Here is a 25604-nt window from a genome sequence, read left to right on the forward strand (position 1 = left end):
AACACATCTCAAAAATCTCAAGGAGTGCATGAGATGAGGCATTTTAAAAAATCACATAGTTTTTAAACACACTTAATACTACTAAATACTGCTTCAGCCTAACGCAAACAAGAGTTCTGTTGTTTACACTGGCACAAACCACAGCTTATTTGTATTCACAAGTATCACATTATAAAATGCATCACATTATAACAACCAAGCAAAGCCAAGAACCAGATCCTGATTTAGAGCTTCAATAAACAAATGCCTAATCCTACAAGTCCTATCTCAGCATGTCTCTGGCTGTATGCATGCTCGGGATTAGTGCATTATGCATCAGTATACATTGCTTCAGATCTTCTAGACAGTCAGAACTTTCCAAGTTTCCAATAAAAGCGAATACCCCTGGCTTCAATGTTGTGCTGTAATGTTATCAAGACAGAAACGTTTCTTTTGCCTCACTACTGCCCTATTCATTCTTCCCTTTGAATTGAAAACCGACAGGCCTCTCACACTCGTACCACAGCAACAATACTCTCTAGAATGCCGCTTTGGGAGATTGCTCTCTGTCTTATTTGCTTGTCTGCCAAATTAAGCACATAAAGTCAAGACATAATTCAAGTGAGTGTAATTAATGTATTTTTCCTTAGAGGAAAAAGTCTGTTTTTTTTTTTTTCCTAATGTGAGTCCAGTTTCTCCCCATTTAGGGTTGTGTCTGCACCGGTGTCACTATCACTGTCCTGCTACCTGAAACAATGCAATACATATATATGCCCATCTCTGCAAATAACAATGAACAGTATTACCCTGGGGTCACCATGGAAGAGAGTAGGGGAGAGAAGCTCAAAGAATCAACCTCAATTCTACAGCTGGGACTGAGGTGTGACTTTCTATCACTATCTTAAATGTTAGAACTGGGACTGGAAGCCAGGTCTTTTGCTACCAGAGCAGGTTTTGTGGCACTACACTGCCACCTTATTTCAATCACCATCAGTCACCTTAATTTAAACCAAATCTCTGAGAATCTGTCCACATTTTCTCCCATATAAGCCTTTCATGGAACCTACTGAGCACTCTCTACAAAAAATACCAACAAGCACATGCATGCAGTCCTATTATCAATCTTAGAGGTAAAGCCTGCTCAATCACACTAGTGAGGTTATTCAACACATAAGCCTGAAATACTCAAACAAGCTTTCTCATAGGAGGAAAAAGCTAAGGTGGCCTTTTTAACCTCTACCATGAGTCATTCATTAATTTATTCACATATATACTGAGAACCTATTATAGACCAAGCACTGGGGAAATCAGTGGTGACCAATTCCTTGTTCTCATGGAGCTTACTTCATATTCCAGCAGTAAAGAGGCAAACAAACCACTAAGCAAATAAATTAAGATTTTCTGGTAGTGTTACGGACTATTTAAAAAATGACATTACACTCAGTGATGGAGGTGGGTGAAATTTTAGATGGGGTGCTTAGGGAAGGTCTCTATGAGGAAGAGGGCTGAGACCCAAATATCATGAAAAGCCAGCCTTGTAAAATCTGAGATGGAATCACAAAGCTTAGTATGAGAGGAACTTAAAGAAGGCCAGAAAGCTGGAGTACATTAAACACAAGGAAGAGTAGTTCAAAATGTAACAGGGAGGTAGGTCGGCCTAAATCATGCAGTCTTGTAGGGCCTAGTAAAGAATGTAGACTTAAGTTAAATGCAACAGGAAGCCACAAGTATTTCAAACAGGAAAATGATATGATCCCATGCTTGTTTTCAAAAGTTCCCCTTGACTAATGTCTAGAGTATGGATCGTGGGGGAGGAGAGCAGAGCAGAGACAATTAGATGGTCATAGTAGTCCAGAGAAGCATCTATGACTACTGCAGTGGCATTAGAGATAGCAAGAATTTTAAGATTTGGATTACATTTTGGAGGTAGTTTTTGGCCCAGGCACCGGGGGATATAGGAGTACCATTACTGAGATTGGGAAGACCAGAAAAAAAGAGATGGGCAGGGCAGGGCAATGTGATGAGAGTGGGAATTGTGAAGCATGGAACTGAGAATTTTGATTCAGCCAAGTTATACCTGGGATGCCTAGTAAGACATTCAAGTGGAGGGGAGTGGTTATAGCTCAGTGGTAAAGTGCATGCTTAGCATGCACGAGGCACTGGGTTCTATCCCCAGTACCTCCTTTAAAAAAAAAAACAGACACTCAAGTGGATGCCAAAAAGGCAATAATGAGTCAAAGCAAAGTCATCCTGGATGCTTTTTCTACCCCTCTAAGGGGACAGACCAGGTTGTATCTGTAAAAGATGGTTTTACTAAGGATACAGGAGAGTTGCTAAACATTTCCCTTTAAAACTTAAAAGCCAATTTCTCCCCTGAATGAGGTTTATTGCATCGCCCATCTGTTTCAGAGTCTAATCCCACAAGGCAAGAATACCCTGGTACAATTAGGATTTAGGCCTTTAGTTAATCCTAAAGGATCTGGACTTTTGATTGAACAGACTCTAGCATGCAACATAACTCTATATATCATTGCCAGTTATTCAGAGTCACAGGAATATTAGTGTTGAAAGGAAACTTAGAGATCACCAAGTCGAAGACCTTCATTCTACTTATGAAAAAACCAAAACTCCTAGATGTTGATGAGAAAACTGACACTTTTTTGATTCCTCTCAAAGTACAAAGGATATTCTGTATTCCTTCAGTTCTTTCAGTTCTTCTTCTCTTCGCTGCTTTTCTATTAGTTCCTGCTGCCGAGAGACCTCATCAAGGAAGTTGGTCTCATCTTCATCTAAGCCTCTTACCATGTTTTCTGAGGAAATAATTAAACAAGAAACACTTAGCAGGCTAAAGAGAAAATATAGTCAAATAAGATTTTGCCTTTTCTTTCTTTTTTTTTTTTAAATAAACAGCAGATCCTTCAGGGAATTAGAAGAAAGAATTTGTAAACACCATGGCTTCTGGATAGATAACATAGCATAAAATCAAGGCATCTCCCTTATTACTAGACATCAGCATAGAATTAAAATGGGTATCTTTACCATTTTAAACAAAATGTCCAACATGGTCTAGATGGTAGAAAGTTGTTTCTTTTCCCAAAATGAGCATCTAGAGACTAGATAATGAAGACAACTTCATGGCTGGTTATAAAAAGTGTTGTACAAGCCAGAAGTGCACCAGAAAGGCCCTGAAGAGTCCCTTGGACGCTGTTTTCTGAAGCTTACTGAATTTGAACTGTTCCTCATACTCCTGCTGCTTCCTGTCTTTCTGTTCCTGTAGCCTTTCATACAGAGACCGAGGGTCATAAACCTCCTCTGGGCATTCTGAAAGAAAAAGGGAGAGAGAAAAGTGGGGAGAGAGAAAGGGAGTGGGGGAAAAATACATACTTTAGAATCCTTTCATATTATTTTGGAATCACAAAGGATTTTAAAGATAAAGTCAAGTCTCTGCATGATCTGAGGGCAAAGATAACACGAAAATAGTACAAAGTCCACAGCTCCCTTTTAGATCTCAGAGAGGGGCCAGCAGTTCTCAACACCAACCATCAATGTCAATAGGGCCCATGGCCTGAGACAGTTAACTAGATGAGGGATCTGCCCAAACCCAGCATGGTAGCAGCAGCATTCTCAGCTGTTCAGATCCTGGATCCACCTGTAGAGATGGAACAGACTAGCAGAATCTCCTGCAACATAGTGTGGTAGAGTGGAAGGGCAAGGAGGGAGGATCCTGGTTCTGTTCCCAGCTATGGAAGCCTCACATAGGTCCCTTCACCCCCACAAGCCTCAGTTCTTCTACTATGAAGTGAAGACGTTAATACCCACTTTGCAGGGTAGTGAGGATTACAGATCACTATGTTGAAGGCCAAACTATAAGCCTATATACCTTCGGGATCTTCAGGTTTCCGAACTTTCTCCCATTCTTCTTGCCTCCTTTTGCGCCGTTCATCTAGCTCTGCCTCAGACACAAACCTCTTTTTGATGACAAGGTTACCATCATCCCCTCCATCCATAATGGATCAATCTACAAAAAACAGACAAAACTTTTCAAGTGAGAATTGTAATTAAAATTCTAAAAAGAAAGAAGATTCAGCTCTGTCTCCCCCAGCAACAGACTACTCAAAACTCCCTTCAACCTTGAATTGAAGAAATCCTCTAGTAGTTTTAATTCATGGGTCATTGATGAAAGCACAGGATTTCATTTTCCTAATGTATCAGGTAGTTTTATTAACATCAGTTTTATCTACAAAGTCAGTGAGAGGACCGGGAATAATTCTCATGACATGCCATTCCACAGAAAAATCTTACATTCCAGATTTTTCTCTGTCCCTCTCATTTAGAAAAATTGGCCTCCTGGGCACCCTACCTTTCCCCAAGTTCTCATCCTCCTTTATATCTGGAACATTTGACACTGTTCCTTCTTGAAATTCCTGTTTCAGGGACATTACACTACCCCAATTCACCAGTTCCTATTTCCAAGTAGATTCAGAAAAGAGAAACTCTGGTATTCAAGGAGCCTCAGAGATGAGTCTGCTCTGTTTAGCAGTGAAGTGATATGCCTAGAGGCACACAAACCACAAAATGGAGAAAGTGGGACTAGAAGAAGCCAGATCTCCCCACTTCAGGTCCCATGTATGTACTCTGCACTCTACTAAACCGACCCCTTCATCTCTTCCTGGACTTCCTCCCTGTAAACTCCACAAGTGTGCCACTTATGATTCCATCCTCAATTCTCTTTTCTCATTCCCACACTGACCTTAGCCACTTTACATACACCTTGATGCAGAGGATTCCCAAATCCCAAATCTGTACACTTCTACCTGAACCTCCCTTCAGAAGGGAGGGGAGAAGGAAATAAAGACAGAGGAGTGATTATTATTCCTTTTAAACTAAATCTTTCTGCTTTTCTTTGCTTTGAAGAACTGTGGAATTAACTCTACTCAGACACGCTATGTATTATTCACAGACTTACACCCTAACAAGAAAGCACATATTCTGCACTACCAGCACATCAGCTCAATGTCCAATCCAGGACCACCCCTAGTAACAAAAAACAGAAGTCTCTGCTGCTAGCACAAAAACAAAGCAGCCACCATTTACTGAGTTCCTACCATGTACTAAATACTTTTAATGAACAGTATCTCATTTACACTCATTGTTGACACTAAATTCTATCTCTTTACAGATGAAGAAATAGAAGCCCAGAGAAGTTAGGTCACTTGTCTAAGGTATTAAAGGTGGTGAATAGTGCAACCGAGAATTAAATCCAGGCTTGACAGCAAAAATTCATTCTCTTACCCACTTCACCAAACCCCTCCCCAGAAACCAGGGCTCCTGTTTAAAAAGGACTTGTCAATTTCAGCTTTCTTTCTATATCTGTTTCCAGTGCTAATAAGGGTATTCATGCAACATTTTTTTCTAGTAAAGATGAAAATTGATGCTGAGAAAATAAATCCAAACATGCAGAACAAGAGAACAGTCTTAGCCTAAATAATAGTGTTGCTGAAGTTTAGTTCAATGTTACAACAGTTAAGAAAGGATTTTTAAATTTACCAGAAAGAAAACCAAATCAATTGAAGAAGCTGTTGCTCCCACCCAAAGCCCACAACCAGGACACTTCTGATTTAGCATTACTCGATGTCTCCAGCCAGAGGCCTATTACAGAAACAGAACTGTTCTGTTTCTCTGTAACCATGCCAAAAATTCCTCAAGTTCTGCAGAAGGAACCATAATGGAACAAGAGCCAACATTTTCTTAAATATCTCTGGCAGAGAAAATGTCAACTACATAGAACTCTAATAGAATGGAGAGACATACTGGACTCCCAATGTCCCCTTTCTTGGCTGTAGTTCTCCTTTCTCACCCTGTTTTGGCTCTCTAGCTTCTTGCCCTCATCCTTATTTCCTGGTAAATAATTCAGAACGCGACAAGTCCTTATAAACCACCTAATACAATTCTCCATCTGGTAACGGAACCCACCATCCATATCCAGGAGATTTTCATCCAATCCATACCTTAAAACTTCAAGATGGACCACTGCACTCCCTCGTAGGCAGCTGACTCTCTAAACAGATCTGACTGGTGGAACAGTTATTCCTTAAACTGAACTGAAATTTATCTCCCTATAAATTCCACACACAGGTTCAATCCACTGGGACTACACAAAAGAGCCAAATCCCTTTTTCAACATAACAATGCTTTAGCTGTCTGAAGGCAACTCTCACGTTCCTCCTAATTTGTGTTTTTCTGGGTCAAACATTTCTAGCTCCCTTAATCTATAAAATGGAGAAAAAAATCTTCCAAAGCAGTGAACTTATCAAACTGCATATTATTTAAACCTGGGAAATAAATATTAGGATATGGCAGTGCCACCAGTATGCCATTAAATGCATCTCTTCACTCTCGTTACATATTTTTAAAAATGGAAATATAATATTAATACTGAAAGAACTCTCCTAATAGGCCAAAATTAAAACCTAGAGTCTTACATGCTTCCATCTAAATAAAAATTCAGAGATGCTTAAGATTTATTCTTACAACTCAAAATTAAGAGTGTAAAATCATTTATTTACTTTTCAAAGCCTGTTGAGTTTTTGGGAAAAGAACTTACTTTCATTTAACTTTAACAAAGATCCCTGAAACTCAAGGGACAGAGCCTTTAGGATACATGTAAACAAGGGTTTGAATCTGAAACAGGAACTCTAGAGAAATAAGAATCTTCCCAACATTTATCAACCACTTTTGGGAAGAGACAAATTTATGGGATTCTAAGACACTCTTACTCTCTTTTTCACCGGTCTTCTTCTCATAAGTGTTAGAATTCAGCTTCTCTCCAGAGTTTAGTTGTGCTATTCTCCAGCTTTCATGCATAAGGACAAAATCAAGAATCACAGTTGGTTAGTAAAAGTGAAAACAAGGGAGAAGCACATTAAAAAAAAAGAAATTTAAAGATAATGGCTTTGGAGTTTGACAGAGAAACTCTATTTCCTTCCATGGGTTGTTTCCCTGAAAACACAGTTACACACTCAAAACTAGTGAACACTTATAAAAGTGTACTCTTCAAAAATAATATAATCTTGATATTCCCTAATTCCCAAAATAAAACAAAGTAGATGGCCACACCTAATTATAATAAATTTCTGTGAACTTAAAAAAGGACAAGATAAACCAGAGACTGCTTTATCCATCTCTTTCTTCAATGTGCATATCTTCTGCAGGGTCCTCATTCTCTGGCACTTCAACACTTGTTGCCTTCAATGCCACCAGTGGCCCTCTGGCTAATTAATTTGACCATCTTTCTACGTTATGAGAGGCCAAAGATAAGGACAGAAAATGTTCATGAACAAGTGATCATACTCCTGAGTATTCTGAGTAATATTCAGAATATTCCTTCTCCAGGAATATTCAGGTCTTTCAAGAGCCAAAACTTCACTATCCATAAATACTGCCAACAATTCCTGGAACTCCATAAAATAATACTTCTGGAAAAATACCAGAAAAAAAATCTTACAAGTGTTAATATGCTAATAAAGTTAATGACTTTTATCAATATTTTTATTTTTAATAAATCCCATCAGTTAACTGGCCTGCTATTAAAACACAACTCAAAGTCTATTAAAATTGGATGAAGTTTAGTCTATACAATAGTTTTCTCAGCCAGAGTAGATGTGGCAATTCTCATTACTAGAAATTGAACTCAGCATGTATCTTTGAAGTAGTAATTTTTACATTTCATTTCTTTAGGGAAACGAACTACAGACATTGGGTGTAAACCTTTTAATCTACAAATCTTGTTTTTCTGAAAAACCGTATGTACAATTATATGAGTAATTAAAAAACTGTCATGGTCAAATATTTTTTTAAAAATAATAAATAAATAAATACTACCAAGAAGTCAGCTTAACTTCAAACCCCTTTCACTACAATCTAATCTAATTCAACCAATATATAACGAATTCTTCTGTAGCAGTCTCCCTACGAGAGAGCACAGGTAACGAGACTCTGAAATTAAGAGACCTTGGTTCGGCCACTGATATGTTGTATGATTCTGGGCAAGTCAGTTAACTCCTCTGAGCCTTAGTTTTTCCTAATCCAGAGGCTGCACTTGCTAATGAGGATTAAAATAGTACTGTACAACATTAAGCTTTTATGAGGAGAAACAAGATAATTCAGGGAAAGCACTCAGCACTATGTTTGGCACCTGCTTAAAAATGCTCCGAAAGGTCTGCCATTACTACAAAGCACTACACTAAGGTCTAGTTATAGAAGTGAGAGAAATGCTGTCTTCACTCAAGGAATGGAGAAATAACGATGTGACATAAGTTACAACCATGACATTTGAAGTGGAAAGGAGACCACATCAAGCTGAGAAAAACTTACACACATATATATATGGTAATTCTGTATTTCCCCTTTTACTGCTTTACGACGTATTAGTAATTCAGTCTTAAAAAAACTCAGCATTATGCTGAATGCTGAACTGTGTCTAGCACTGTGCCAAATTCTATGGGAAGCATAAAGAAAATAAACTTTAAGAGTTAGTATCCTCATACTAGTTAACACCAGACTGAATTACCAAAGTGAACAGTACAGGTAAACCTGAGGCAGTCATGAAGGGCACAAATATGGATCAATCCAGCTTCCCAGGCTAAAAAACCTGGACATGGATTCCTCTTTCCTTATTCCCTTACATCCCACCAGTCACCAAGTTCTGTTGTTTCTACCTCATAAAGACCTCTTTTTAATCCATCTTCTAAAAGTCCTTTGCTTTCTAATCTCTTTTCAGGGCCTCATCTTGCATAAACTACTGCAAGAGCATTCCATTAGCCTCGTTGCTTCTCCTCTAGTCCCCAGTCCAGCTCTTTATAACTCCTCCAGCACTTAGCCAGTGTATCATTTATGACTATTCCAACAGCTCTTTGTATCCATAGCGCTTATTAGCAGTGTCTGGCATATACTGGGTATATAAATATTTATTGAATAAACCAACCATGAAGAGGATTTGAAGAATTTAAGCAGGGAGGAATTTAACACTCTCACATGAGTATTCTGAGATATTGTCCAATGTAAATTATACAGAATGGCAGACATTAAGCAAGAATGTGCTGAAGTGTCTATGTCCCATAGGGAATTCTATTCAAGCACTATACAATTTGTGCAATAGGAAACACAGGACCAAAAATTAAATCACTTTACTGTACTAGGTAATTGATGTCTTCTTCAAGAATAACTCTTGCTACTGTAATTTCAACTGACTAAAAGAAAAAAAAAGTCTCTCGTATACTATGCAATAATTATTTCCCACACAAAGAATTTTTCTTCGAAGAGTCCAATATTCACCTACTGTCTATTCTGTTAATAGGAAGGTGATGAGTACCTGCAACTTATTCCTAATTCCTACAGCCTACCTAAATTTTCATGTCTCTTATTTTCTTCCTTTGTTTGCCAGAATAACTAAAAATAAAACAAAACATGAACAAACAAAAGCCCAGGGGCCTGGGGATCTAATTATAAAAATTCATGTAGGAATGAAGAGAATTTATATTGGAAATGCTTATTTTGTCCTTAATATGTTTGTTTGTTTGTTTATTTATTTATTTATTTATTTTTAGCCTTTTAAATAATATTTTATTTACTCATTGTTGTACTATTTAATTATTTTATTTTGGCAGGGTAGAGGGAGGTAATTAGGTTTATTTATTTTTAAAGTACTGGGGATTGAACCCAGGACCTCTTGCATGCTAAGTATGTGCTCTACCACTTGAGCTATACGCTCCCCCCTTTACTGTGTTTAATTTTAGAATAAATGCTGTCAACTTTCCTTTACTCATATAGCTTTTTTTCATGACTCAAGTTTAATTATCAATAATAAATAATTATGATAATAATCGTTACATTACTTTAAAAAGGATTATTTAAGTTCTTCAAATAAGGAATGCATGGAAAACTAAAACCATACCAAGATCACTTTGTCCAAACTTAAAAGTTTCAAACTGACGGAAATAAAAAAGTTTTCAAATTTTCTTGACAGCCAAAGAAACAGTTCTTATATTTCAAGCTGAAGAAAATGTTAAACACTACACTGCTGCGTTTTTACTAGAGACTGTGGCGTTTAACTTCCAGGTTGGTGGGATAGAACAGGGTCAGTGTCTTACAGAGCATGCTATACAAGTTTTTAGAAACAAAACTTACATTGCTGCCCCCAAAATAATTGCCACTGCTGACCTGAAAAATCATTTTATTTAGCTCATGACATGATACAAGTTAGTGAGAACTGGTTTCCTATGGGATTCAATTTTGTGATGACAGACTACATAAGTGTTTACATCACTGGTCACCATACCCTCCTAATTCTAACATTAGATAGACTGTATGTGTAAAAACACACCAGGAGGGATCAGAGTTCCGTGTGACACTATTCTAAGGTTTCCCTTTAGGCAGCAAGAACCACAGGCCAGTCCACCTTCTTTTTGTCAGTAAACACACTTAAGTACTGCTCTTCCAATATCTGTACCCTGATGTTCAAGTCACAGAGGATTTCAAAATTCAAGACAGCAAGTAAGAGGAATTTGCCACCTGGCAAACTCAAATATATTCCAAATAAAGGCTGCTTTCTGGCCAGAAGGCACTTCCACCAAGCTACAGTAATTTAGATCAAGCCAACTTTCCCTATATCATAAAGCTTCAGAGAATGATAACCACTGAGTGTTGTCAGCATTTATTACTAGACAAAGTCTCTTCTAACACTAAGGCATATTTAACCTATTCTACTAACAGAAGAGACTAGAACAATCTAAAAATGAGGGCACAGCATAAGCAATGCAACTCATATTTAGAATACTTACTATAAATCCTCAGTCTCTTCTAACACTAAGGCGTATTTAACCTATTCTACTAACAGAAGAGACTAGAACAATCTAAAAATGAGGGCACAGCATAAGCAATGCAACTCATATTTAGCATACTTACTATAAAGAGCAGTCTGAAGTAACCTGGCTGTCTAGGCATCTAAAAAATATATGCAATTGAAAGTTAAAAAAAAAAACCTAAATATACTTTTGTCTTTCCATAGCACAAGAACAGAGTCTCATCATATGTGCATTTACCATGAATTCACCTATATCCACTGGAAGAAAAGAGAACAAATATTGGTCCCCTTAACTGATCCTCAGCTACCCAGTTCACATGTGCCTCTCAGAGTATAAACACTTCCCTCACTATGTATAATTTCTAATATTGGTTGTATTTTTCTATACATTGTGACTCCTAAATGCAAACCAAACGCAAACTTCATCTGAGGCTCAAAGGAAAAACAAAAAGCATCTGTTTCAAAGCTGGAGGAAAACCTGGCCATGTTGGGACTGTGCAGTGCTGGTATACCTACATTCAACATGGTGCCTCTCTAAAAGACTTTTGAAGGCAGCTTTGCTTATACACTAGATTGCCATTTGGGCTGACTTTGGAACCTAACCCACACTAACTAATACTCTCTTCCACCCCTACCTTCCAGGCTTTATGTAACTCCTTTCTAAGACTAAATTAAAAAAAAAAAAAGGCTTTGCATCACACTAAACATAAGGCCAACTAACTCATTCAGTTGTATTTTTGAAGTTAATCTTTACAGGATACCTATTATGTGCAAGGCACAGTCGTGCTAGGTACTAAGTTGGCACTCTACTTTTTAGCAAGTGAAGAACTTGCATTCAGTAAAGAAGATAAGGTTAGTTAAATAAGCCATTTAAGGAAATGCAGAATGAGGTTTAAATGCTCTAAGAGAATAGAAATTAAGCACTAAGTAGTTCAGAAAAGGAAGATTACAAAAAAGTCACGGTAAGCTTAATTTGGATAGCAGCTATGACACCGCACAGGGAGAAGTGATGGAAGTTTTAGGTATACAAAGAAAAATAATATTTAATTCAAGGCTGCCTGAAATCACAAATTTCACATTCTAAAATCAAAATCAAAGGGGGCTTTCATTTCCAGAAATAGTGAGCTAGGTAATTGAGACCAATCTCTACCTCTGTGATAAGTAAAACTGTAAGAAATTTTTTAAATACTTCTTAAACAAATAGAAAAGCTAACAAGATAGTAAAGAATTTGGCCAAAATCCAAGACAAGGTGAAAACCAAAAATTAAGCCCAATATTCAAACTGGTTTTCCTCTTGAGGATTTCTCTGATCTTGAAAGCTGCTGTTTTGGTGAAGCAACAGAAACAAAAGTCAAAGCAGGGAGAGCCCACACAGGGAGTGTGGAGTCTGGTAACAACCTCCTTTTCCACCTTAATCGGGTACACCAAAGAACTACACCGTCAAGGTAAAGGTGAACTGGCAAGAAAAAACAGCAGAAATAATGGGCAACAGAAACAGACCCAAAGGAAATCCAGATAGTGGAATTAACACATATAGATTATAAAACAACTATGCTTACCATGTTTAAAGAAATAAAAACCAAGCCTCAAAATTAATAGCAGAGAATAAGAAACTGTAAGACAGTGGGATGGCACATTTGAAAAGAAAAAATAGAACTTCAGTAACTAAAACATGCAATAACAGAATTTAAGATTACAATGGATGAGTTTATTAACAGATTAGAAATAACTTATGAGAATAAAGAAGAAATTATCCAGAATGTAGTATAGAAAAATAAAGAGTAAAGAATAGAGTGAAAAGGTCTGTGTTAAATCAGTAAAGAAGATAAATGGGGCAGAAGAAATATATAAATATAAAATGGCTGAGAAATTTACAGAATTAATGAGACACTAATTCACAAATTCACGAATTGTAATAAACACCAAATTGAACAGAAATAAGTCCACAGTTGGATACATTATAATGAAAATGCAGAAACCCAAAGACAAAGACAGAACAATCTTTAAATCACATGCTAAAGAGTGAAATAGACCATATTTGAGAATGAAGACAAAGCATGTTCAAAAGGTAAGCAATAGTGAGCACACTGTAACTGCTTATTTAGCTGCCACAAAGACATAAATACACTATGACTGAGTCTATGGCTGACCCATGCACTTAAATTACTTCATTTACCAGATAAGTAGTTTTCAATTTCTGAAGCAGTAGCCTGATTCTAACCGAAACATCAAGATTTGTAGAAGGTACAAGGTAAGACTGCTAACCAGGTAAATGGGATTGACATAATATTGACATAATTCTTCCTTTCTTCCAAAAGCGAAGAATTCCCCCATGGGGCAAAGACAACAAGACCTCAGGTGAAAAAGATAATTGGGCAGCCTCTGCTTTCAGACCCTTACAATCTGTTATTCTCAAACTCTAAAGACTATAAAACCTGTGTTAGCTCAATTCTTTTTTTTAAACACCTTTACCTGTGGTATGGTTCCTGCACAGTAAACTACACATATTTCAGATGTACAATTTGATGAATTTTGATAGCTGTATATACTAATGAAACCACTACCATAATCAAGATAGCTAACGTTTCCATCACTCCCCAAGAGGCACAATTTTCGAATTCCCAATTTATCCCTTCCAACTCCCTTAACCCTCTGGTAACAGTTTGTTCTCTATGCCTGAGTCTCTTTCTGTTTGGTAGATAAGTTCATTTGTCTTTTTTTTAGATTTCACATATAAGCCACATCATATGGCATTTTTCTTTCTCTTTCTGGCTCAGTTCAATTCTTTATATAAAAAAGGAGACTACACACCAATTCCTCTCAAGGATTTTAGAAGCAATGCCCTCCAAACCATTTTATGGTGTCCCTACTAACATATTAATGAGCCAAACAGCTGAAGGATCAACATATATTATGTAACAGCTGGTACACATTTGAGGTCACTGGGAATTCTGACCACCAGGCTCTCCCTTGGCCTCCTGAGTCCCACTCCAGACCTACTGAGTCTGACTATCTGGGGTGGGGTCCGAGATCTGCACTTTCAAAGGGCCGCAGAAGATCGTGTTTTCTACTAGTTTAAGAACTAGTGCTACGAACGAATAGGTCTCCCCCTTTTCCCGCCGTGCACATGGGCCAGCAACTCTCAAACAAGATGCTTCAACCCTTGGTCTTAGTTTCCTAAGTTTTCTGCAAAACGAGCACGCCGGTTTTTCTTCTATTAGGGAAAAAAAATGTACTGAGCACACCAACCGGTACATGGTACATAATAAATGCTTCCCATCCTACACTAAATCTGCGATTCAGTCATTTCCAACCAGACACCCTCACATCTCCTGAGTAGCCTGCAGCCAGCCGTTCCAAGCACCTCTGGGATAGAGCCCACTCCTCACTCGGAGCCTCACTGGCCCCACCTGGCAGGAAAGTAGAGGACAGCCGGCAAGAGGCCTGAAGTCCCAGGACCCTTTGAAAGGGTCGGGATTCTCCCCGACAGGACCTGGAGGCATTCCCGTGGGCTCCCTCGGCTTTTCAGGCTGGACCCCGCAAGACCCTGTCCCCGGTGACTCACAACACTGGACGAGGGCGCAGGCTGAGAACAGGCCTGACTCTAAACCTCACATCGTACGGAGCCCCCCCCCCCCATCTCCTCAGCGAGGAAGCTGGAGCCGAGGTCTCGCTGCCTGGCTAGGGCCCAGGCCGCACTCACCTACCAGCGTACGGGAGGCGAGACCCCCTCACCTCGGCGGCGCCCACCCCAAACCGCTACCGCAAAGGCCGCTCACTCTTTGGGAAAAAGAGAAAGAAAGAAGGAAGAAGAAAAAGAAGAGAGAAAAAAAAAATAGCCTTTGCTTTTATATTTCTTTTGACCCTTCAGGGCTTCCTGTTCCTCACCGCCACAACAAAGTTCCGCCCCGCTTCCGGCAGCCTCACCCAATCCACATTTCTTTTTCTCCCCAGGAGACAGATGGAGATCCGGTGCCTGGAAATTTAGCCGGAGAGACTTGATTGGGCCATTCACACTTCGGCAAGGGGATTGGCCAGATCCTGCCGGGGGGGCGGGCCGTGCCGTGCCGTCCCGTGACCCCTTTCCTGAAAGATGATTGGCTATCAAGAAGAGGGATTGCCACCGAGGAAGGGGCGTTTCCTAGGGGACTGAGGGAGGGCCGGGGCGGTACGAAGCGGGGGTGGGCCTCGCACGTAATGGCAGCGCTGTGGCCTCGCGTCCATCTTTACCGCTCTCTCGGACCTGTCACAAAGGAGTCGCGCCGCTGCCGCCGCCCCCTCCGTCGGATGGGCCCGGGAGCTGGAGAAAGTCAGTGCCGCAGCCCAGCCGCGCTACTCTCGGAAGCCCCTGGGGACGCAGAACGGGGAGAGTCCCAGGGCTGGGGACGTCGGTGAGGGAGGGGAACAGCCGCCCGAGTCTGCGGCAGGGAGACCGGTCTGGGGCTGGGGGAGCTCCGAGAAGGAGCCTAGGAAGGGTGGGCGTTGGGCAGAGCCCAGGAAACAGCTCGGAGGTTCTCCAACGAGGCCCGTGCTGAAGGCACCCGAAGAGGTTCCTGGAAGAGGGAAGAGGGTGTTCCCCTTTAGGGGGTTCTTAACGGGAGGAGGTTGTGGAGGGTCGCCCTTCTGAAGAGGCCGCAGCAAAAGGGAACCAGGTGAGAGGCAGGTAGCTCCTGGGAGGCTCCCGATATTTAGGAATGTTCTTCAGGGGTGCCCAGGGCGGAAGGTGTAGAAGGTAGGACGCTCTGGGATGGTTTCCTTTTGTGGAGTTTGAGGTTTAGATGGCGCGAGTGGGAGACAGACCATCCCTGGGGAGACTTAGACGTGCCTTGAGGTCAAGAGACGCTTCAGAGAGAGAGGGAGGCTAGGAATTGGGAGGCAGAGCCACTGGGTTCTCCTATCTCGGAGGCCCGATGTGAAAAACGGGTAAGGGCCTGGGGAGAGGGGATTGCTGCGCGGTTCCGGGAAGAAGAGACCACCATCCATAGGAAGACCCCGGGTGGGGAATAGTGAGAGGGGAGCGGGAAAGGCGAGGGTTTTCTTCTCAAACACAGGATTCAGCCGCTCTGGGCATAGTGCAGGTGGAGTAGGGGAAGTCTGTCCCACCAGCACTCCCTGCGTGATTCCACATCAGGCTTTTGTTACTACCTGCTACCTCAGTTTCTCTGTCTTTGGCACCGAGACTGAGGCAGAAACGGTCTACTAAGACTCCGCAGTTCTATCCTGTTTCGCTGCCTGAATGAGGTTGCTCCCCCTGGAGTGTTATACTTTGTACTTTTGAAGGTTGGAAGTATCTAATTGAATAGAGTCCCGCGGTTGTCCAGGCCCCTTACCTACCACCTCCTCCTCCTTAACCTCCTTGAGTGTCTTCTGTAAAATAGCGCAGTGTGTGAAAATACAGAGTACAAGCTGTGTGAAAGAAAAGAACAGTGATTCTACCATCAAAGGTGTTGCTGTTGAAGAGTGAAAGTGAAGGCACTTTTTATATTGTGGAGCAGCATGTAGATATAAGGGATTAGCATTAATACAGTGTTTATCACCTATGGAGTGATGGGAGCCATATTGTAATGAAAGCTTCAAGGTTTACAGCCTTTTAGGTCATATTGTAACTGAAACCCATGGTTTCAACCTCTGTTTAGATGGGGGTGGAGGAATTTCTAGTTTTGCTCCCAGAGTTTGAATTTACTTTGAACTGCTGATGATACTGGCGGAAGATAATCTATGATATAATCTTCTTCAGGAATTTTTTTTTTCTGACGGCTGAGATTTTCCTCCAGGTAATTTGATCTCAGTATTGCAAACCACCTCCCTTTTTTCCATATATATATTCATGGCCTTTGGATGTTTACAGGTGATGGATATGTTTCCTCCCTCAGTTGTGATTTTGTAAATGAGAATTCCTTTTTTTCTCCATGAATATTATGCCTTCCTGTAGTAGCCCCAAACCATAGGTTATGAGGCATATTAGCAATTTCTTTTAAATTCCCCATCCCAGTTTGTGTTTCCTGGGATGACATCTTGCTTTGTAGGTCCCTCTATGAGGTTAAAAGATACTTGTGCCCATGTATGACATTTTCCTAATGTTTGGTAAGTGGCATTTGTCAGAGCTGGTTTAACAAATATTGAGTAATTTGTGATTTTTGAAGTTTTTTTTTTAACAAAAAGCGAACTTGTGTTTCCTGTTTTTCTAATCTTATATTCCGTGAGTCTTTTTTTTTTTTTTTTAAGTCATTGTGGTGATTTTGTGAGCGTTCTGGTTCCCAGGATACATGTTGTCCTGACCTACTGCTTAATGTCTGTGTCCTGCTTTTTGCTGTTTTCACAAACCCTTCATTATTTCTGTACTCCATGATTATTTTTACATTATTGATTATAGGACGAGTTCCAGTATGGCCTATGTGGACTTTTTCTGCTTTGTCAGCAAAATAACTTCTCACTTAGTAAATTGGCCAAGAATCAAGGGGAAATAAAAACATAGCATTTTGTGTAGTAGTGTGTTATTCTGTAGTGACTAGGGAAAAACAACTCTGAAGTATGTTTTGGCAAGAGAATAACCAAAAAAAAAAAAAATCATTGTGTGTTCCTTAAAGTGCATTTACTACAGTCTGTTTCAACTCTTGAGCTTAATTCAGTCTGTTGGGAATTGCCTATACTTTTCCTGGTAATGAAGTAATTTGTTATAATGAAATGAGAAGCCACTTGGCATTCTTTAAAATTCCAACTCTCTTGGATAATCTAGTATCTATATAGTTTGAGAAATTATTAGGAATTCTTGAGGATAGTAATCACTGTTACACTACTTTAAATTTGAAATTTTCTATTTTGTGGGATTCTTGAAAAGTAGGATGTGATAGTCACAAGATTACAAAAGTAAGTGGAAAGTCATTAGGCATCACAGTCAGAAATCTATTTCAAAGTTACGGAGGGAGCATAATAAACTATTTAGCTTCTCTTAAAATAATTGGGGATTTTCAAGGCATTTCTAATTGAATTTGGATAGTTTTTTTCCTGGTAGTCAAATTAGAAAATTGAAAAAAATTGAAGTCATGAAGTAGTGAATACCATAACTTGGGCCACAACCTTTAGGAGGAGACTTTCACAACTGTTAGGAATGCAGAAGAGTGAATATGTTCCCTTTGGTTTATCTGTTCAGTAAGTCAACTTTTGAAATAGTTTTCTTGCAAAGTTTTACGATTAGAAAAAAAAAGTATACATTTGTTATATATTACTCTCAGTGTCCATTCCAAAAGGGAATGCTTGCTGGTTAAATATGTAAAAGCATGTTTAACTGTACATAACTATGATATATACAAGGCTAAATGAGGTAAAGTTATAAGTAATAGTGAACTCTTAGAGAATATTCTCCTCTCTCCCTCTCTAAGCTTTTGAAAACTAAGAATGCATTTGAGATAGCAAAGGATTGATGCACCCCTTAAGCTTGATTAAAAAATGAACCCTGCATAGAACTTTCTTATTGCTTGAAATTATAGCTTCCAGGCATAATTTCATGGGTCCTATACATATCAAGTAGAAGGTTTTGAAATACCTTACTCGACAAGTTTATTATTACCTCAGTTTAATGTTTCAGCATTAGTTTTTTCTTACTCCTTCTGCCTCCTGAAGAATCAAGTTTTCTCTCCTGTGCAATTTAATATAGTAATTCTCAAAGTATGGTTCCTACCCTACTCCTTCTTGTTAGTACAGTTCCTTTTTTCAGTTCTTACTGCTTCATACTTACCTATGCCTAAAGGCTACTTATTAATAACCTACCAAGTGAATTGCTAAGGATTACTAAAGCACAGTATTCATGAACCAAAACTAGCACAACAATGTAGTTTACTGTTGTCTCTGATACCTTTTTCTCCCAGAAAGTTCTGTCCTGGGAAAGTTGGCACCAATGCAAAGCTTCTTATAGGTCATATGCAGAATGGGGATTCCTACAATATTCAGGAAGGGTGCTTGTTTGGGATGCATCATCAGTATTGTCTCAAATTGGCTTTTCATTGTGCTTCCGCTTTTATTTATTTATTTACCCATCCATTAGAATTACTAGTAGCTTCATCTTTGTCAATTTAATTTATGGGCTTTCGGTTAACCTTTCAGTTGTGTGGTCAGGGATATTTGTACCAAGAATATTTTGGCTTGTCATTTAAGACACAAAAATGTTACAACGCAAGTGTAAATCCTTCATTCCCCTTTTGTTAATGCTCATGTATTTAGTCACCTGAAAACTTTCTTGTACAGCAATACTTGAATGTTACTAAGTTCCTTTTCCACTGGAAAAATGTTGGAGTGAGAGGTCTGCTAGTGGACCTGACACTTTAGGCATGGGCTTCATGGCATGTACTTTATTATGAGTTGGGTACTCTGTGTTGTCTGTCACTGTCCTTCAGCCCTTTACCAAGAGCTCGAGGGACCTTTTTTCATCTTTGCTCTGTGCCTGGTGTATAAGCATTGGATTCATATATTTATTGAGTGATGTCTCAGCTTTTCAAAGTGATCATCAATGTTTTCTATTTTTAAAGATTTTAGAATAAATTCACTTATAGTGCTTACTAAATACCTGTTAGGTTCTAGTAGGTATCCAGTTGAGTGTGCAATTGAGTGTTTTCAGACACCATTTTAAGTAGATCTCCTTAAGGAAAGTTGCTGTTCATGCTGTTTACACATTTTGCTTGCTTTTCTTAATAGCAAAGTTTTCTATAACAGAAAAAAAAACTTTTCCTTCAGATTTGTGAATCATGTGTGTATTTGAATGACACATCTATATGATTTCCTGTTATTTGTTCTCCTGGAGGAGAAAATCCCAAGTAACATGAAGTACTGCATGTGTTTTTCTCCTCTGTACTGCAGCCATCATTAGCACTTACCTCAGTTCTTCCTTAGCATTTCCTTTTTGGGTCCTAGGCAAATTTTTCAACCTTTGAGAATGGCAGGGATTATTCACTTCTTTTTTTTTTTTTTTTTTTTTTTTACTGTTATTTGCTTCTGGAAATTCGTCACTGTATCCTAGCCCTAAATTTTTTTTAATATATATTTTCTGAATGCTAAAAGGATTTGTCTTTTCTACTTTGTACTGTTTCAAGTCAGGATTGTATTCTATAATTTGTTCTGCTGTAAGTCTCACCTGCCCACAGACACCACTGCTCCTGGGTTAAAAATCTTTCAACATTTAAGGGGAGACTTTTCTAGATATTTCTTCTCTAACAGTTCAACCAGAAAGATGACCTGCTGTCCACTCAAAGATGTACTGTCTTAAACCAATGTCAGTGCATAAGAGAAGCATCAGAATCATCCAGTGCTTTTCCCAGACCACCTTAAGGTTACAGTCCAGGGGATAAGAGTACCCATTGTGACAGAAACCTCAGGTGGCCAGTGTGACTGCAGATAGTTTAGGACACCTGGGTGGCATGTAAAAATGCCTTATCAGAGCTGCCTTTCCTTTTGGGGGAAAAGTGAAGTTCCAAACAAATATTTCACAATCTTCCCCTTCCCTTCTCCCTGAATACCAGATACGTTAGTGTCTAGAGACAAAAATGTTCTTGTTAAAACATCTTTAGGTGGTTTCTGTTTCAGCTGACAAGTGTACCCTTGATATACAATACGCCTTCTTATTTACTTACTGTACTAGCAAATAATCTTTTTGACCACCAAGCTTTCCCCACTTACACACAAGAAAATTGTGGTCTTTAGGGTGTCCTGCAGGATATTTTAAAAGCAAGTATAGTTCTGGGTAAAGTACCCTGTCTTAATAGAGTTTCAGTTATACAGGTGCATGTATTAGACAAAGTTCAACACATACATGCTTAAGATTTGTACATTTTATTATATATAAATTTAACCTCAAAATGTATTGAAGTCCAGTTAATGATATACATGCTGAATTGTTTAGGGGGAAGTATACTGTTGCTTTAAAATGCGTAAAAAAAATTGATGGATTGATGATAGGTAGAGATGTATAGAATGTGATAAAGCAAATACAGTAAAATGCAAATGGGTGGTGGGTATATAAGCGTTCCTGTAAAATTCAACTTTGCTGTATGTTTGAAATTTTTCGTAATAAAATGTTAGAGGGTAAACATGACACTAGAAGCTATTGCTTGTAATGCAGTCACTGCCTTAGGAAAAAATCTAAAACATTTTCTAAGGAGAGAAAATGATTAAAATTCCAGAGTATTATATCGTGTTATTGTTCATGCTCTGTGATTTAGCCTATGGGGGTTGGGGAGTGGATTGGAAAGAAGTGCTGCATCCTGTAACACTATTTTAGATCAATGAAGTAAAGATGACAGCAATAGTAATTTCATGCTCAAAGTTTATTTTTTTCTTCCTATGGTCATTCATTTAACCAGTCTCTCCTTTCTTGACAGCATAATCCTGAAGTCTTATTTTCAAAGAAAAGAAAGTGTTCTTAATGTCACTGAACTGTATTATGATTGAATGCAAGCAAATATTTGAAGAGATGAATCATTGATTCCTGGACTGTTTGTTAGAGAGGGTTAGACCAGTTGGCAGATGTCTCTGTGATGAGCTGTTTATGATGGTAGAGGTCTGTGTTTTGAGTACCAGACCTCACTGCTTTAACACTAAACTTACTGAAAGCCCAAGTGTGATTCTATCCCCCTCTCAGAGCAGCTTTAAAACATATAAAATATATTAATAAATCATAAATGATATAGAAATGGAAAGAATAGTATTTACTTTCTTTTTTCAAAGGGAAGGGATCAAAATAAATAATACCACACTTCAGAGAAATAAATTTGCAAAGGAAATGTTTGATTATAATTATGCTCTTGCAGCAGAATAGCTGTGAACAGTGTAATGATTTTAAAAAGCATTACCATTTAGATGGCAATAAAAGTATTTCTACTAAGCATTAGCATCCAGTGGTATCATTATCATCCAATCAGTTGATGATTGCCACAGCCGTAGATCTGTATATATTTAAATTATGTGAATTCTGTGACTAGCTCTTTTTTTTTTTCTTCTGGTTTCAAAACTGACTTGATAATCTAATGCTAAGTAGTCTTCAAAGTTAAGGTAAAGTATATAGGTATTATAGTTATGTTGCGTTTACATCATCTTTAGTCTTATTTATTCGTTTTCCATTCCATTCAGTCTGTCAGCCCTTGCATAACATTGCCCATAAGCAGGGTACCATCTAGGTTCAGGATGATGCTTCATACGGTGGATCTGCTGGGAAATATAGGGAGCTGTTTTTATTCATTGTGTTGATAGTGTACTGTACATAAATTGGATGTAACTCTTTTCTAATGGTTATTTTGGCTGACCTTTCCAAAAGACCAGGTTCAAAGATAGTCTCAGTTCATTTTTCTGGAAAAGGAGATTAACTTTTTAGACCCCAGAAGAATCACCCTTTAGTGTTTCAATTTGTCCCTTTATTCAGTCAATAGGTCCTGACTACTGTGCCAGGTTCTATAACACAGTGATTCCAGACCTGGCCACCATCACCTGGGGAGCTTTTAAGAAAGCACTTGCTTGGGCCACATCCTAGAAATTCTGATGCTGGCTATTGAAGTAGAATCAGGAATTTGTGTTTTAAGAAGTACCTAGGTGATTCTAATGCCCATCACTTTGGGGTTGATTAAGCTACAGTCTTTTCCAAGGCTCTTTGAAAGTATAGATAAGTAAAAGTTATTTGAGTATAGAGCAGATGAGTTCTATAAAAGATAAATTTGCTAGTTATCTTAGTGCTCTTAATTAAGACAAGTCTTATTCCAGAGCCCTCACCTCCTAGATTATTTAATTACTTCTGATTAACTATGTGCTCATTTTATAATAACATCTTGCAGTTTTGGATCTAGTTTAAGTGTTGGGCACTGTGCCACGTGTTTTACACTTACTATTCCATTTCATCCTCACAGTACTACTGTGAGGTGTAAGAACTATTACTATCTTTATGTTTTAAAGTGTGTCAATAGTCAGGGTAATTAGAATGTGTGTCTGTAACTATTGCAGGGCTGGGACCTGTGCCCAAACTGTCTGACTGCAAAGCAGGTGCCCTGTACTGTAGGTGGCCTCTGGCATCCTGTACAAAATCTGTAGGCTGAGTGTTACTGTCTCAAAACAATGGTCCTTGGAAAGTGGGCCACATAATGCTTTTTGGAATGAGATGAAACAAAGCTGTCTAAAGTGTAATTGTTTAGCTTCATCACCCAGTCTTTTGCTTCAAGTGTTCACGATTTATTCTCTAAGAAGTGTCATGAGTGACAGCCATTTCAAGATGAAAAGGTACATATTTTTTAGTGCTGAATTAATCTGAAAGATCATACACTTTGTTCATTTATTTGTCCTGCTTTTGGCTTTAACCCTCAAGAGCACTCTGTATGCTCACTTCAGAAAAAAAAAATTTTAAATATAACAGCTCTTTTTTTTTTCCTTTTTTTGTTTCATAGTCTTTCCTTTGAAATACCTCATGATTTCTCCCTCCTAGCTAACTTCTTTACACGGTCTTATTCAGCTAGTTCTTAAAAAAGAAAGTTTTTGGTTTTAAAATATTGAAAAACTTTTTATTTTTTTACTCCCCATTTCCTTCTCAAATTTTGAGGTTGACATCATTTTCTGGGTCATTTAAGGAAAATGACTCTTTTGGAAGAAATTGACGTGAACTATACTTGAGTTCAATTTAGAAATAGGAAAAAAAAAAAGTTTAATTCTTCTCAGCTCCAAATTTAGTCAGGTTTTTAAAAATACCTGTATTATTGAATATCTTCCATTTGCTTTGAAATGTGCTAAATGGAAATCTGCATAGATTTAATTATTCTACATTCAATTTAAGCCTTGACAAAAATTGTTTGGATAGAATAAAGTTTAAGAGTTTGGAGTCCAACAGATTTCTTTTTTCTTTCTTTCCTTATGTATTTCTGTATTTATTTATTTATTTTTAAACTAAAAAAATTTATCCATTTGAAATTTTCCAATATGGCTTGTGATGGGACTCTCATTTCCCCTCCATGGATAGTCAGTTGTATCATCACAGGTTATCAAATAACACACTTTTCCACTGGTTTTCACTGTCTGCAAACTTCTTTTTAACCCAACTGCTTTTCTCACAGTCACTCTCATTAATTGTTTCCTGTTAATTACTCTAAATAGCTCTATAAGTGTTAGCATTAAACTAACTTTATAGGGCCCCCTGTCCTCTCCCCTTCAAGACTTTATTTTCTGGGACTCAAATTCACCTTGATGTCCTCAAATCATTGCCAGCAGTTTTAGCGTACCTGATTGGTCTTCCTTCCTCAGGTATGCCTTCCCCAATTTAACGTGTTGGATTGGATTAAATCTACTACTTCCATATCATGTCCATCCCAACTTCTATACTGATTGTGTGGAAAGGATTTAGAGAAGTCAGTGGAATTCCTTCCTGTTCTGATAACGTTGACACTGGGAGTGAGAGAGCACTTCCCCAGTAGAGAACATTCATTCCCAAATAGAGTTCCTTTGTAGCAAATCCTGGACCACTCCCTCTGCCATCTGCAGAGTATTAGCTGGTTTAATCACAGATTTTTATAGCATTAGTGGTTAAGAAACTATGATAATCCAGAATATGGATTTCTATGCAGACTTAATGGAATGGGGTAGTTTTATATATGTACTGGTATAGAAAGATGTGTTGTTAAGTGGGGAAAAGCAAATCATAGAACATGGCAGTGTCCTAGTTTTTTTTTTTTTAATGCCAATTTGTAAGTACATAATAATAGTTGTGGAAATAGGTTTCTTGAAGCTTTTAGCAGGGGTTATCTCTAGGAAGGGAACGGGCTGTAAAGAAAGCCTTTCAGAAAACAGCAAAAGACTTTTACAGCATTTAGGTCTTAAAACAAATGTGTATTCACTTTATTTTTAAAAATCACTGAATGAAAATTTTTAAATAATAATTTTAAGATTTCAAGGAAGTGCTCCAGTTGCATATCAGCTAGGCTACTGCCTAGTGGCAGACCTGCCACAAAAACTTGGATTCTTTACCTCCTTCATCCAGATTGTTCCAATAGTGCCTTCTCTGTGAAATTTCTGTAAGAAGGGCCAAAGCATCACTTCTTACATGTTGCTTTTTGGTCTTCCTCAGAAACCAGTATAATTTATAAGATCAGTAGAAATGTATAACAGGCACCTTCTAAAAGAGTTTTTTTTCTAGGGGGAGGTTATAGCTCAGTGGTAGAATGTGTGCTTAGCATGCACGAGGTCCTAGGTTTAATCCCCAGTGACTCCATTAAAAAATAAATCAAAATAAATAAACCTAATTACCTCCCCCTGCAAAATAAATAAATGTTTTTAAAAAAACAAAACAAAACAAAAACTTTTTTTTCTGGGTTCTGTCTCCTGTCCTTTTAATCATTGGAATCTCTTGGTTATCTGCCCTCTGGAGGGGATTATATACCCTGGTCCCTGCAGTGATGGGAATGGTATTACTTCCACTCTTGGCTCGTTTAGAATGTGTTCTCTTTTAAAAGACTATTTCCAGCTGAGTCCTTGCATCATGTTCCTAGCTGTATTTCAGTCACATCTTTTAAAGTACAACTGCCAAATTTTGAAGATGGCCTGACTTTTGAGGAAACCACCAAAGTCTGTGGTATTACTTGGCTCAGTCATTGCTGTCTCAGTAGTCTGGAGAGAGATAATGCCTGTCTGTTGTACCTCCTTTCTCCTCCCCTCCCATCCTTGCCCCTCCCATTTCCCTCCCCTTCTCTACATGTTAGATTAGATTACATACTATATATATATATATATATATATATATATATATATATAT

At 38.5% G+C, this 25604-nt stretch overlaps 2 protein-coding genes across 13 annotated transcripts in view; one reads left to right on the forward strand and one right to left on the reverse strand.

The window, feature by feature from the left end:
* Positions 1-14988, reverse strand: part of PSME3IP1 (proteasome activator subunit 3 interacting protein 1) — a 31008-nt gene extending 16020 nt beyond the window's left edge. Inside the window, exons 1-5 of one of the 10 annotated variants that reach the window (XM_072967415.1) lie at positions 14768-14988; positions 6756-6832; positions 3860-3997; positions 3202-3300; positions 2667-2789 (exon numbers count right to left, since the gene is read on the reverse strand). In XM_072967415.1, coding sequence (XP_072823516.1) covers positions 2667-2789; positions 3202-3300; positions 3860-3986 — 349 coding nt within the window. In that variant the 5' untranslated portion in view covers positions 3987-3997; positions 6756-6832; positions 14768-14988. The other 9 variants (XM_072967414.1, XM_072967418.1, XM_072967416.1 and 6 more) reach the window with 9 other exon arrangements.
* A 22-nt stretch (positions 14989-15010) lies between these two features.
* Positions 15011-25604, forward strand: part of RSPRY1 (ring finger and SPRY domain containing 1) — a 40002-nt gene continuing 29408 nt past the window's right edge. Inside the window, exon 1 of one of the 3 annotated variants that reach the window (XM_031680626.2) lies at positions 15011-15149. The gene's annotated coding sequence lies outside the window, so the exon portion shown is untranslated. Of the gene's footprint in view, positions 15232-15287; positions 15493-25604 lie in introns of those variants that run through there. The other 2 variants (XM_072967412.1, XM_072967413.1) reach the window with 2 other exon arrangements.

The sequence above is a fragment of the Vicugna pacos genome, chromosome 9 (genome assembly GCF_048564905.1).
Source record: "Vicugna pacos chromosome 9, VicPac4, whole genome shotgun sequence".
NCBI lineage: Eukaryota > Metazoa > Chordata > Mammalia > Artiodactyla > Camelidae > Vicugna > Vicugna pacos.